Raw genomic sequence first — 15,224 nt, forward strand, 5'->3', positions numbered from 1 at the left:
CTAGTTCTGTAGACCAGGCTATTTTAAACTCAGAGATCCATCTGCTTCTGCCTCCCATGTGCTAGGATTAAAAGTGTGCACCATCACTACCCAACAAAATAAATTCCTAATTAGAGAAAACAAATAAAGTACCTATAAGCAAATCATTATGTTCTTAAGGCAAAAGCTTTTTAATATTATAAAAGATATTTATTTTTAAAATTTATTCTTGACACACCTATGTAACATACTGGGCCCTTTGGCATTTATCTATATATCTCCATGGAGGAGCCACAAAAAAACCACAGCAGGCAAACAATAATACTCACAGCAACAGTGTTTAATCATTGTTTCTAAGAGCCAGGCACTAGTCAAGATTCCTACATAGATATCATATTATCTCACTAAATCTTTTGTAAACAGCCCAACTGATGCCATTCACTATCACACTTGGTGAATATGAAAATCGAGGTACTCAACATCCTTGTATAATATTAATGGCAAGTAAATCACAAGGCACTTAAACACTCTAAAAAAGAGCACCCTAGCATTACAAGAAGTAACTTTTGTAAAACACTGGCTAATACAAGTGCCCACACAGTAGAATAAAAACGTTAACAAATGTTAAAGAGGAATGGAGAGGTGGCTCAGTAGTTAAGAGCACTTGCTGCTCTTCCAAAAGATCTGGGTTCAATTCCCAGCACACACATGGTGGCTCACAACCATCTCTAACTCTAGTCTAGGGAATCCAACATCCTATTCTAACCTCTGCAGGCACCAGGCACACACAAGGTGACGCAACTATAAAATATAAGCAAAACATCCATAGACATTAAAAGATAATAGTAAATGTGAAGATAGTTTCTTACATGTGTGACAAAGAGCTGCGTACGTGGAATCCTTACATATGGTCACTAAACAAGACCTACATAAAGATAACGCCAGCCGATGTAGCAACATGGATAGGGAGAATCTTAGAAAGTCCCACCCTCGATGAGTGGCAGGTAAAAGAGAGAGCCATTCTTCTTCAGGGACAGAACCCTGATAGATTAAAAAATGGCCATCCCTCAACATGTATACATATGAGCAACACTAAATGGAACCAGTGGACTGTACTCATATATACATATGTGTATGTATAGGAATAATTAAAGGAGAAGAGGTAACGAAGTTAAGTGGGAGTAGGAGGAGGACACGGGAGAAGTTGTAAGGGTGAGAGCATAAGGTAAAAATGTTATAAATGGGGGTCTTGCACAGTGGCACGAGCCTTTTAATCCCAGCACTTTGCAAGTATGGGCAAGTGGGTCTATGTGAGTTCCAGGACAGCCAGGACTATACAGTAAGACCCTGTCTCAAATAGATAAACAATAAAATTAACGTTTTCAAAAAGAATAAATGTCAAACTCAAAAAACAAGATCAAGCTAAGATCAGTCAGTATCCCAACAAGCAGTATTAATAGAACTTAGTGAGTTTAAGAAAGAAAGAAAGAAAGAAAGAAAGAAAGAAAGAAAGAAAGAAAGAAAGAAAGAAAGAAAAGGATGAAGCAGGAAAAAGGACATAATGGAGGTACCTGGAGAGAATTTGTTAGAAGCGAGGGGAACTGTGTTCAAGATACACTGTTTACTTGCATGAAATTGACAAATAAGTAAGAAAAGACAATCTATTATTAAATAAACAGCAAGGGCCAGGAGAGGACTCTGAGTAAACGTGCTTGCTACCCCATGCTGATGTCCTGAGCTCAGATTCCTGAAACCCACGCACAATACTTCAGATTGTCCTCAGGCCTCCACATGCACCTTCCACACAAACATGCACATACATCATATGCACAAGAAAATCAATCAATACACTTGTTTATTAAAAAGAGAAAGAGAAGACAGAGAGAGTAGGCAAGAGGGCTCAAAAGATAAAGGCACTTTCTGCCAAGCCTGATAACCAGAGTTGGATCTCTGGGACCCTCATTGTATAAGGAGGGAATCAACTTACACAAGTTGTCCTCTGACTGCCACACATGCCCATATACATACTACATACATACATGCACACACACACAAATAAATAAAATGTAATGAAAAAAGTAAATAAACAATAAATGTCAAGAGCTGAAAATGGGGTGCAGTGGTAGGGTTCCAGCATATACAAGGCCCTGGGCTCAGTCTCAACACCATATAACAAAGAAATAAAATTAGAAGCTATTTTATAATTTTGAAGAAAATGTTAAGATCCTAAAGACTTGATCGTTACTTATTTATCACACTCCAAAGCCCAACATGAACTTCATCCACACTTATACCATCCACCGAGGCTGCCCACAACTTGCAGGCCCCATGCACAGTTGCTAACCTAAGAGTGACAATCCTCCTATACTCCTCCACTGATCTGAAGCCACCAAGGTAAGGCCAGAATCACTCACTTGCCCCTTGAGCTGCTTGATGGACTGCTGGAGAGTAAGGATCTGGTTGAAGAGAGGGCTCTTCAGAGTCTCGTAGAACATGGACAGCTTCTCGTTCTGCGTCGTGTCTCCCTTCTCCTGCAGTCTCAGTCTCAGGCGGTCAAGGACCTGCAGCACCTGCATTTTCTCTTGGTTAGAGAAAGGCGATCAGAGCTCACATTAGACACCATCTCACCATTCACTTCTAACTCAAGTAATTGAACAATACAAAGCTATAGCTATAGCTTCTTTACCTGCTGCAGGATTTTCAGGCATTTTGAATTATCCCTTTCAATCACTTTCAAAAAGCCTAAAGGAAAAAAATTAATTTTAATTATTGTCGCGGTCCCCCTCGTTCAGCAAGAAGGACGCGCAACACCGGAGCTCTTCCTGCTGCAGTTTTATTCAGGACCTTTTTACAGTTATCTCTCTCTCTCTCTCTCTCTCTCTCTCTCTCTCTCTCTCTCTCTCTCTCTCTCTCTCTCACTCTCTCCCTCTCGGGCAAAATCTCCCAGCCCTTAAGTAGGCATGGGCAACCAACCCCGGATTGCCAGGTGGGCACTGCCCATAGGTCCACGCATATGCAAGCAGCTGACAATCATTGCGTGATCACAGTATAAGTCAGGCCTAGTTGATATTAGGAGTTGATTATCACAGAGAGCACTCGCTTTCGGGATCGCGGAGGGCGGAAGCCAGCACCATCAGGTGCGATTCCACGCAGCTCTCTACACATAGCCATCAGGTGTGACTCCACACGGCTCTCTACAAATTATAGATGTCTGTAGTCCTACGGAGGAAAATAAAACAAACTTCAAGAACACTCTTTGTCAAAACTGTTCTTAGTGAAATTCAAATTAAGACCACAGAAAGGCATCAATCCATGTCCACTCAATGGGGAAAATCTAAAAAGACCAGCGTGAGTGCTGGCAAGGCTGCAAAGCAGCTACAGCTATCACATGCTGTTAGTAGGGAAATAAAATGGCACACCACTTTGGGAAATTATTTGGTACTTTATTTTTATTAATTTTTTATAGTTTAAATCATAAGTAGTTTCTTATAAAGTGAAAATTTATAATGCACTAATTATATAATCTTCCCCTTCTGCTCATATTTACCCAAGAGAAATGAAAATATGACCTGTACGTGAAAGTATATAGTGTGATTTGTAAAAGGTCCCAACTAGAAATACTGAGATGCCCAGTCATACTAGTAGATAAACAAATAAATGTTAAATAAATATAATATTCAGGGAAAAAAGTTTCTGACACATACAATAAGGGTGAATCCAAAAAGTAGAATACTGGGGGTTAAAGTAGGGATGTGGTGCAGGTGGTAGAGTCCTTAACCAGTATGCAGGAAGCCCCAGGTTCCATCCCCAGCACCACATAACTGTAATCCCAACACTTGGAAGGAGGACCAGGCGTTCAAGGCTGGAATGTCCTTTTTATGTGAGCACAGTGCCCAAAACCAGTCTGAAGGCCATTAATTGATCAATATTGATAAAGCAAAGAATGCAAGCTCAAAACTGTAAGATGCCATTCTTACAGTTGAATGTCAACTTGACAAGTACTAGTTCATTAAAAGAACAGCAGGAGTCTGCGCCCAGACATCTCCGAAAAGCAGGCAGGAGGACAGACTGCACAATCTTTTTTTTTGTTTGTTTGGTTTTTTTTGGTTTTTCGAGACAGGGTTTCTCTGTGGCTTTGGAGCCTGTCCTGGAACTAGCTCTGTAGACCAGGCTGGTCTCGAACTCACAGAGATCCGCCTGCCTCTGCCTCCCAAGTGCTGGGATTAAAGGCGTGCGCCACCATCGCCCGACAGACTGCACAATCTTTTAGGAGGACAATTTAGTGCCTACAAATGGAGAGGTGTATATTTAATTTAATTCTCTTTTACCAGAATTTCTCTCTCTCTCTCTCTCTCTCTCTCTCTCTCTCTCGGCATAATGATGTACACACATGAGTAGTTTTTACATTCTTTTTACATAGAAAAACTCCTGCAAAAGTCAATTATCACCAGTCACTGAAATGACAGAGTAAGCCAGAGTATGCTCGATCAGGAAGAAAGGTCACAGCACGCGGCTCTCTCCTTTCCAGCCTCACAAACACACTTTAACAGAGACCTTTACTCCAAAATGTCAGGTACACTGTCCAAAAATCCATGAGTTCCTACGGCATGGTTGGCTGGGAAACAGGAAACAGAGACATTTTTGGTTTGTATAAGTAAAGAAAGGCTTATGGAAATAAAGGCTTCCAAGACAGAAAAGGTTTCCTTAAGTTCTATCCAGGCCAACAAGACCCAATCTGAAAGTAAATACATAAAAATAAAATAATCATGTAAAAACAAAATTTAAAAAAGAAAGGCTTCCTTTAGAAAAGTATTTCTGTATAGTTCTCAGAATTTTCTGGATTTTTTAATGGTTTATTTTCACTTTTTATGTGTGTTGGTGTTTTGTCTGCATATATGCCTCTATGAGGGTGTCAGATCCCCTAGAACTGGAGTTATAAACAGTTGTGAACTGTCATGTAGGTGCTGGGAATTGAACTCAGGTCTTCTAGAAGAACAGCCAAGTGCTCTTAACCCCTGAGACATCTCTCCAGGCCCAATTTTTTTTGTATGGATTTTTTGATTTAGTACACCACTTTTAAAAAAGAAGTGTCTCCAAGGGATTGAAAACAAACATACACAAAGAAATTATTGGGTCAGACACAGTCATCACTGATGTGGGACAATGGTCTTTTATCCAGTCACTTGTATTATTTTTAATAAAATGCTGATTGGCCAGTAGCCAGGCAGGAAATAGAGGTGTGGCAATGAGAATTATGGGGCCGGGCGGTGGTGGCGCACGCCTTTAATCCCAGCACTCGGGAGGCAGAGGCAGGCGAATCTCTGTGAGTTCGAGACCAGCCTGGTCTACAAGAGCTAGTTCCAGGACAGGCTCCAAAACCACAGAGAAACCCTGTCTCGAAAAACCAAAAAAAAAAAAAAAAAAAGAGAGAATTATGGGAAGAGGGAAGTTTCAGTCTGCAGTCGTCATCCAGACACAGAGCAAGCAAGATGTGACTGCCTCGCCAAAAAAGGTACCAAGCCAGATGGCTAAAACAGACAAGAATTATGGACTAATATAAGTTATAAGAGTTAATAAGAAGCCTGAGCTAATAGGCCAATCAGTTTATGATTAATGTAGACCTTTGTGTGATTTCTTTGGGACTGAACAACTGCAAGACCAGGTGGGACAGAAATCTCAATCAACACATCACCACCAGCTGAATCCTCCCTGCCACCAGAGCATCGAAGATCAGAATCTTACACACACTAGGAGAGCACTGTGCAGTCAACCTACATGCCCAGCCCCATCGTACTTCCTTAAAAGCCGTAATTATGTGCCAATGGGTCATGTTTGGTTAGAATGTGATTAAACTATCTAATTCTACAGGGCATGTGGTGTGATTCTGACCACGATGAACTAGTAAGAGAATTTGAGAGATTTGTGATTTTACATGATGTCTATAGTGATATTTTGTTTGTGATCTAACAAATAAAGCTTGCCTGAAGATCAGAGTATGCAGCTAAGCCACTAGTTAGCCATAGAGGCCAGGTAGTGGTGGCACATACCTTTAATCCCAGCACTTAAGAGTCAGGTGGATCTCTGTGAGTTCAAGGCCACTGTGGGCTACAGGAAATCGAATCTGTCTAAACAAGAAACAGAGCTCACACAAAGGTGATGCCAGGACCTGGGATCACATGCTTTTAATCTCAGCACTAGGGAGGTAGAGACAGGAGTGATATGGCTGGGTGTTAAGAGGAATATAAGGCAGAGGAGACGGAAGCTCAGATGCAGTTTGAGGATTCCGTCTGAGGATTCGTGGAGTCAGGATCGCGCTTTTGGTCTGAGCATTGATAGAGGTAAGAACAATCTAGTGGCAGGCCACTCTGCTTCTCAGATCTTCAGTATTAACGCCTATATCTGACTCTGGGTTTTTATTATTAAGAACAATTAAAATTCATGTTACAGATGTCCATAATGGCCAGCAAGAATTTATTCTTTCCTGTTCAAGAGAACATATTACTGGCATCAAAACTATCTCCTTACCAACAAACCACTTGCTATTCAAAAATAGCAATGTCTGAGACTGAATTTTACTTCAATGGACTAATTAAGAATTTCAGTAAGAGGCTGCAAAATGCACTTAGAGCTGATTTCCTATGGACTCATCAAATAGAGGACTTGAAGCATGGTGGCTGTGTGCTGTCAAATATAGGAAAGTAACATTCCTAGGAGTTTTACCTGCTGGCTGGGGTTCCTCTGGATCAGACAACTATCTGTCTCTGACTTCTGCTATACAGTTGGAATTAAGTTAGATCTCAAATTCACATGAGACCTGAGCATGCTGGAAAACCCACCCTTTGTATAAAACAGGAAAGCTGCACAACATGCCCAAGTGATGGGAAAAGCATCATTTAGCAGGATATTTGTGTTATTTCCACACAAAGACAAAAAGTATGCCTTGGGAAATTTTCTAGAAAAGCATGTAGGAAGTAATAGTGATTATTTCCAGAAAACAGAAAAGAGGAATTTAAAAGCTAGCCTTTAGAGGATGAGGCTATAACTAAGTGGAGAACATATGGTCAGCATGCATGAGGATTCAATCCCAACATCACAAAAAAATAATAAAACAAAAATTAGCCTCTTTTACTTTATAGATTCAGGGTGGATTGAATTTTTATTCAAAAACTATGGATTAAGAATGTAGTTCAGTGGTAGAATATTTATCTAGCATGTGTCAGACTCTAAGCTTGATTCTCCACTCCAACAATAAAAGTAAACAAACCAGTCCTAGTTTCATAGTTTTAAAAGAGTGGTGAAAGTCCCAGGCGAGGCCCCCACACAGTTGTAATCCCAGCAATCGGGAACCTGAGCAGGAGGACTCAAGTTTGAGAACACTCTGGGATGCACAATGATACAGACCTCCTCACTGCAAAAAGTGAACAAAAACAAGTTGAACATAGCAACGCGTATGCCTATAACCCCAGATCACGGGAGACTGAGGCAAAAGGATCTTGAGTTTGAGGTCAGTCTAGGCATAAAACAGATCTAACTTCAACAAGTAAGTAAAGATATGTAAATAAAGTATATACATAATACTGCAAATAGGGAAGTAGTTGGAGTATGTTTAAACTGAGTACAATTTGCCACAGATAGGCATAGTAGGACACAGTACTAGAGAATCCCAACAGGGTCGGGGAAATGGCTCAATGGGTAAAGCACTCTAAAGACGCATGAGAGTAGAATGTGGATTTCCAGCTCACAATTCAAAGCCTCACAGATATGGAAGCCACCTGCAATTCCAGGCAGAGACAGGGAACCCCCTAGATAAGCTAGCAGGCTAGACTAGCCTAATTGGTGAGCTCTGGGCTCAGAGAGAGCTCCTGCCTCGTTAAATAAAGTGGAGACCAACCAATGAAGAGGCCCAATGCCAATTTCAGGTCTCCACATGCGTGCCATAGATTCACATACTTATGAGCAGGCATACATGCACGCATACATCACACAGTTGTAGTGTGACATTTCATTTGTATTTTAATAAATAAAGTTTGCCTGAAGCTCAGAGAGTAAAATAACCCCACTGGTCAGCCTTACAGACTAGACAGTGGTGACACACACCTTTCATCCCAGTTACCACACTAGTTTGCCATAGAAACCACGTGGTAATGGTGCACACCTTTAATCCTGGCCCTAGAGAGAAATATAAAATGGGAGACGACAGCTCTCAGACACAGTCTCATTCTGAGATTTCTGGAGGCAAGATTGCCATTTTCAGACTGAGTAGAGGTAAGAGCCATTGGTTGGCTGTTTTGCTTTTCTGACCTTCAGATTGAACCCCAATTTCTGTCTCTGAGTTTTTATTAATCATGCTACACAGTCATATACATGTCACACACACACCAAAAACATACACAGAAAACAAGAAGTTTATTATGCTCAGCAGCTGCTATTCACCAAACAAGAGAGACTAGGCCATGAACTTCTATCACTGTAGGTTTGACTGAAGAAAATTACAGTATTGTGGCTTTTTAAAAATCCATGTCCTATGCCAATACTAACTGATGAAATAGTTGTGGAGAAAATATGACTCAGAAAAAGAAATCAAATTTAATTTAAATTTCTGGCTGCCCGAAATTTACTGGAGGAAAAAAAATCTGTTAACTCCTCTGATCACAAATTCAAACAACCAGATGTCACAGTGAACAATTTCAAACCCAGCACTCTCAGGAGGCAGAGGCAGCCTGGTCTACTTCTGAAGTTCTAGATCAGACTGGAGCTACACAGTAAGACCCTGTATCAGTGGGGGGAAAAATTCAAGACAAATTAAGGACACAAAGAAACATACTTTATAGACTTTCAGTAGTTCATGAGAATTTAACTCTCTACTAACAAACATCTGATAATCTATTTGAAAATTTGTAAAATAAGGTCACTGACCATCCTGCTGGAAAAGCACAGGCACTCATTGAAGTGCACGTGTGAAGTGGATCACTACAACTGGGTAGTTCATACCTCCAGAGCTAGCTCACTGAAACAGGAAGCTTGAAAACTTCATGAGCTTAATATTAAGTGTAAAGTCATGATAAAGTTATTTAAAAACTGAAGTCCATGAACAGTTTTAACTATGTTTCCTTCAGGGTCCAAGTTCAGGATTTGGCCATCTTCGTTTGTCCTCAATGATCAACATTTACTAGGTACTCATTAAATAACAGAATCTAAACCAAAGAGTGGTGGTGGCTGCCCCCAGGACTCTAAATAACTGCATCAGCTGCCATGCAATACAAAGTCAAGTGTTACATTCCATTAAGAATGGAATCTCTTGGCCTGGGTGGAAACTTAACATTCCAGCTGGGCAGGTCAACCACCTGACTCAGTGACCAGCCTCAAGAAAGCTTGATAGTCCTTAAGCCATGTTAAGAAGAGAGGAAGAATAATTATCCCCTAATGCCAGAAGCTCTCTAAGGCCTGCCCTCCCAAGTCCTGACTCAGAAAGGCTTAATGCTGCCTTATCCTGCTTCTCCCTCTGGATGCTGGCCAGAGCCTAAGAACACCTTTTCTGTTATTTCAGGCTTCTTGCTCTTTCTCTGGAGCCCCTCCCTTTTTTGTGGTGAGGCTGTGTGGCTGACCTCCATGACTCACTGAAATGGCATGAATTTTTCTCCTCCTCTCCTCTATCTGCCTCCTCTGGGCAGTTGCCTAGATTTGCAGTTGGTCCTCCTTGGGGTTTTTCTTCTAAACTAATAAAACTGTTCTCAAGCTTCCGTTTGAGTCCATTCGTAAATTCTTTCAATAATGATACTAAGAACTCCAAGAAAGGAGCATATTAATTTCCCTAGTAACATGTAGCAACTCCACCTGGATTCCCCGAAAATGTCTGGCAACACAAGTCAGGTTTCCTACAAATGCCTAGTGAAGGCTTTCCTAAACCAACTGAATATATTTTAAAAATGTATATATCTCCACTGTCAAAACACCACATCCCTAGAATGTAAGAGACAATTCCAGAATGAGGCTAAATACTAAAGCTACATGCAATGTTTTAAGTTCACCTGAAAGTACATGTTTGGAAATACTGAAATTCAAGTTGAAAGATAACATGAGAAAATCAAGTTAGTTCTTCAGAATAGTTCAGCTGGCAAAATATGAATTTTAGCATTGAAACATTCAGGTGCATCAATTCCTGTCACTACTTTCTCTGTGATTTGGTTGATTTTGTATAAGTGATACTATTCTGTTATACTTGTATGGTTCTGCTGGTGACAGTTTTCCCCTACAAGCAACAACAGCAACAAATCTGACCAATTTTCACACTTACTAAGTCTCTGATCGTGTTCTTAATGGATGCTGCAATCACAGTCCTCCAGTAAAAAGACCTGAATGTTCAGACTCCAGCAACAATTAGCTCCTGCCTCAACGTTGGTCTATTTCCTCCATATGCAGGCTGTGCCCTCACAAGTCTCCAAGAACTATGGTCATACTACTTTTTGGAATTCAAAACAACCTAGCAAATTGACAAGGAAGGCCAGTCTACTAGGTTTTGCATGTCAACTGATCTTTCTCTCTCTCTCTGGTCAAGAGTGAGTAGCCAAGGCTACACAGAGAAACCTGTCTCAAAAAACAAAAATTAAAAATGAAAAATAAAATAAAAAATAAGTCTTAAGTATTTGATAGTATAGAGACAAAACTAACTTTAATATGCATTTTACTTAATCCAGTATATACAAAGCATCATTTAAATATGCACATAATGTAAAAATAAAATACTTAAAAATTTTTTTACATTATCTTCAGAATCTAGTGTGCATCTCACTTAGTCCCAAAGAGTCCCATTTCAGCGGTTTTCTGTGTTCACAACAAAGTCCCAACCGAGACCTTTTCAGAAAAATCTTTGCAATGTTTTTAGCAGACATTTGCTTCTCAGATCAGTCTCTGACTAGCCAGGTAAGAATGCTGACAGGCTTGAGTTCCTCCTGATTGCATCTGAGCAGAGACCAAAGTGGGAGGGAGAAAAATGACTTGTTGCTACAAGACACATTCTAAACTGCTTCCGTTCACCTCGCCAATTTTCAGTGAGCAGATCATCTCCAAAGGGGCGACCAGCACAAATCATGTGCCAACAGCGGTAAGAGGGACCCGTACTAGGTCATCAACACCTGTGTGTTCACCTCACTGAAGAGGCATTATCGGCTGGTAGAGCAAGTGCCCAGTATGTGCAAGGCCCTGGGTTTCCGACCTAGGTACCAATAAGTACAAATGAAGCAAGGTACTAGCAAGCACTAAATTTCCTTCCAATTGCATCAGAATCTACACTGGGGGCTCTAAAAGCCGTTCAAATCTATACAAAAATCCCAAATTAAGAAAAAAAATTCAAAGTAGCAATGGCTATGTGAGCTCAAATATTAAGGCAGAATAGCCCTGTTTTCTCCAGAAACTTAACTCTCCTACCAAGATGAGCAAAGACTTCTGCAAACTCACTCCTTTGGTCGCCTCCCCAAGATAATGCATTCTTGTTAAACTTTAACAAAGCAGGCAAGCTCAGACTACTTGGCTGCTTGATGTGAAAATAATCATTAAACCCTTTTGTAAGGAAAGAGAAACACCGGGCTACTGTCTCAAAATCCAAAGTTTTAAAAGTGAATTCGTTACAGGAAAACACCGATATTTCTATCTTTAAAAATACAAAGTAAGGGGGCTGGAGAGATGGCTCAGTGGTTAAGAGCATTGACTGCTCTTCCAGAGGACCCGGGTTCAATTCCCAGAACCCACATGGGTAGCTCGCAACTGTCTGAAGATCCAGTTGCAGGGGATCTGATACCTTCACACCAATGCACATAAAATAAAAAAGTTAAATAAACCATAAGAAAAAAAATACAAAGTAAGTCAGGCGGTGGTGGCACACACCTTTAATCCCAGCACTTGGGAGGCAGAGGCAGGAAAATCTTTGTGAGTTTTGAGCACAGACTACAGAGAGTTCCAGGACAGTCAGAGACACACAGAGAAACAGAATGAAAGAAGAGTCGTGTGACTTATTGCATTTTTCTCAGCACTGAAATGGGTTGCTGGTTGCTGCTAGCTCCCTTTTTCTTCTGAAGTTCTCTAACAATTTCAGACAGGCATACAAGGTACGTCAGACATTTCCACACACAAACTCTCCCTCATCCTCCTCAGCCCACCTTCTTCACAGCAAGTCTCCCTCCTGTTTTCACGTCTAATTTTGGTTTTGTCCTTCTTTGAAAATTCTCGTTTTCCCAACAATGAATCTATGTTAACTTCATACGAGCATAATAGTTGCAGACGGAGCCGGGCGGTGGTGGCGCACGCCTTTAATCCCAGCACTCGGGAGGCAGAGGCAGGTGGATCTCTGGGAGTTCGAGGCCAGCCTGGTCTACAAGAAGAGCTAGTTCTGGGACAGGCACCAAAGCTACAAAGAAACCCTGTCTCAAAAAACCAAATAAACAAAACAAACAAACAAACAAAAAAATAGTTGCAGACGGAACTCAGGGCAGGGGCGCCTACATAGTACGTGTATTGTCCGAGATGCAATCCTCTCGCCGCTGAAACAATGCTGATCCAGAACTGGAGATTATTAAAACTAGATTCCATGCGAGTGACAACTTCGGACAACTCAACTTTAGAGCAAATCATTCTTCTGATATGCCACCAGTAACAGCATCTAAACTAGTATGGGCAATCGCTTAGCCATCAGTTTACAAATTCTAGCAGTGAAAAAAATCCTCCACATCTGCATTAACTTTCAAATTACCTTAATTTTCAATAGTCTTTTATTAAGGCCGTTAGGACCCGAGAAACAGCAAAAGGTCATGACTTTCCATTTTCTAATTCTGCAAAGTAAACAGATTCCAGTTTTTCCCGCCTCTCCCTAGTTTTCCCTAGAAATGGTGAATCTGAAGTCAGCGCCTGGAACGTGGTCTAGCAGTTTGAAAGGACGGAGATCGTTCTGGGTCTCAGTAGGCTTCTTCATCCAAGACACACTGGTCAAGCACCCACCAATGGTGAGGCCATAGGTCAGTGCGGATGAGAGGCAAGCTAAAGAAATAAGGCCCAACAAGGTGTGGCCTCTGAACCACGGTGACAAACCAGTCGACAAAGAATCCCAATGCCATAAGAGCCCACAGAAGACAAACTGCAAGCAGATACTCCAGGACAAGAGGGCAGGGGCATTCGAAAAATGGCAGAGATCTGGAAATGGTTTCCACTAGCCAGGAATCCAGTAACTTTCCCAAAGTCTGAGTCACCTCCCCCAGTTACTCCGAGAGAAGCCCGAGGGGTGCCAGAACACCCCCGAGGCCAGCTCAACCCTCCGCTCCCTCCCACTGTCTGCGGGGAGGCTCCGCCCCGCTCCGAGGCCGCGGGCGCCAGATCCGCGAGCACGCGCGACCGCTGAGCTCCCAGGCCCCGCGGCCTGGAAGTCGGCGCGGGGCGGATGAGCCGAGCCGCGCGCGGGGGTCGCCTTGGGGCCTGCGAGCCGCCCGGGGCACCGTCCGAAGCCTCGGGCCACGGCTCCCTCGAGGCCCCCGCTCGGGGCGCCACAAGCGTTACCTGGTCAGGCGACAGCACTGTGGGAGCCCCGGGGCTGCGCGGGCGCCGCCGCCCCACCTGGCGGAAGTGCAGCGGCTGGCCTCACCTGGGCGGAAGTGCAGCGGCCTCCTCACCTGGGCGGAAGTGCAGCGGCGGCCTCCTCACCTGGTCCTCTCTCGCTCTCGGCCGGGGCTGAGCTGGGCGGAGCGGGGCGGGGCGAGCGGGAGCCCGTGGGCTTCGAGGCGCCCGTGAAGTTCCGCGGGTGAGTGGGGCTGCCGAGCGTGGAGAGGAGGCTTGGGGCCGTGCGGGCAGGTGCGGAGGTGCGGGCCACCGGCGCTGGCCCGAGAGCGAGACCCCAAACAAGACACCGAAGGGCGGTATCCGTGCAACCTCTGGGTCAAGTCCACTTAGCCCCTAGCCCTGTCCCTTGGTTCCTGTCTTCTTGTGGCCCTTAGGTTTTCTAGATGTGCTGACTCCACGTAAAGTTTCCTAAATGTCGATCTCTGTGTCCCATCATCATACGTGTAATTATGTGTTTTTTTTTAATTTAGAATTTTGGCGATAAGCTTCTGCTTTATCGAATACAGCCCACTCAATGCTAAAGAGATAACCATCAGGTATCTTACTGTATAAATGAACTATTAAGCATTGTAATTGACGGGATGCTAGATAAAAGGGTATCCTCAAAAGATGAATACATACAGGGCTGGAGAGATGGCTCAGAGGTCCTGAGTTCAATTCCCAGCAACCACATGGTGGCTCACAACCATCTAAAATGAGATCTGATGCCCTCTTCTGGCCTGCAGGCAGACAAACAAGACAGAATATTGTATACATAATAAATAAATAAATATTTTTTAAAAAGATGAATACATACAAACAACTACGACACGAGGACGTTTGCTAGTTAAGCATTTGGTAGTTTACGACTGCGTGCTTATCTTAGAGGAGATGACATTTGTTTGGCCTCGTAAGAAGGTGTCCGGTTTTTCCCTAATGTAAGGAATAAAATGTCCGTTTCACCTGTCCTAGTCAACATCCTATTGGAAACCTCAACCGGAGCGGTAGACAAGGAATGAACAACGGATAGTGCTCCGTGGAATTCCAGCACAATGTAGTATCGTTCAAGTCCCTGAATCTAAAAAAAAAAAAAAAAGGTAAGAAAAGAAATAAAGGGCACACTAATGGAAAAGAAAAGAAGCCAAAAAAAAAAAAAAAGAAGCCGGGCGGTGGTGGCGCACGCCTTTAATCCCAGCACTCGGGAGGCAGAGGCAGGCGGATCTCTGTGAGTTCGAGACCAGCCTGGTCTGCAGAGCTAGTTCCAGGACAGGCTCCAAAGCCACAGAGAAACCCTGTCTCGAAAAACAAACAAACAAACAAACAAAACCAATAATGGGGCAGTAAGAAATACGGACTACTAAACAATATAAAAACCAGCAATCTAGCCGGGTGGTGGTGGCGCACGCCTTTAATCCCAGCACTCGGGAGGCAGAGGCAGGTGGATCTCTGTGAGTTCGAGACCAGCCTGGTCTACAAGAGCTAGTTCCAGGACAGGCTCCAAAACCACAGAGAAACCCTGTCTCGAAAAAACCAAAAAAAAAAAAAAAAAGGAAAAGAAAAGAAGCAAGCGAAATCTCATTTTTGGACGTCATCATTTTAAAGGTAAACAACCCTGTGAAGTGGAAGTATACAAAATCAACAGACCAAAATCAAGGATGGGTGGGCAA

At 42.7% G+C, this 15,224-nt stretch overlaps 1 protein-coding gene across 1 annotated transcript in view; it reads right to left on the reverse strand.

Annotated features, from left to right (window-relative positions):
* Nucleotides 1-13,574, reverse strand: part of Patj (PATJ crumbs cell polarity complex component) — a 313,297-nt gene extending 299,723 nt beyond the window's left edge. Inside the window, exons 1-3 of the mRNA XM_057783541.1 lie at nucleotides 13,519-13,574; nucleotides 2,666-2,721; nucleotides 2,394-2,560 (exon numbers count right to left, since the gene is read on the reverse strand). Coding sequence (XP_057639524.1) covers nucleotides 2,394-2,560; nucleotides 2,666-2,687 — 189 coding nt within the window. The 5' untranslated portion in view covers nucleotides 2,688-2,721; nucleotides 13,519-13,574. The remainder of the gene's footprint in view (nucleotides 1-2,393; nucleotides 2,561-2,665; nucleotides 2,722-13,518) is intronic.
* Nucleotides 13,575-15,224: the final 1,650 nt, after the last annotated feature.

Source organism: Chionomys nivalis, chromosome 11, assembly GCF_950005125.1.
Source record: "Chionomys nivalis chromosome 11, mChiNiv1.1, whole genome shotgun sequence".
In the NCBI taxonomy this organism is placed as follows: domain Eukaryota; kingdom Metazoa; phylum Chordata; class Mammalia; order Rodentia; family Cricetidae; genus Chionomys; species Chionomys nivalis.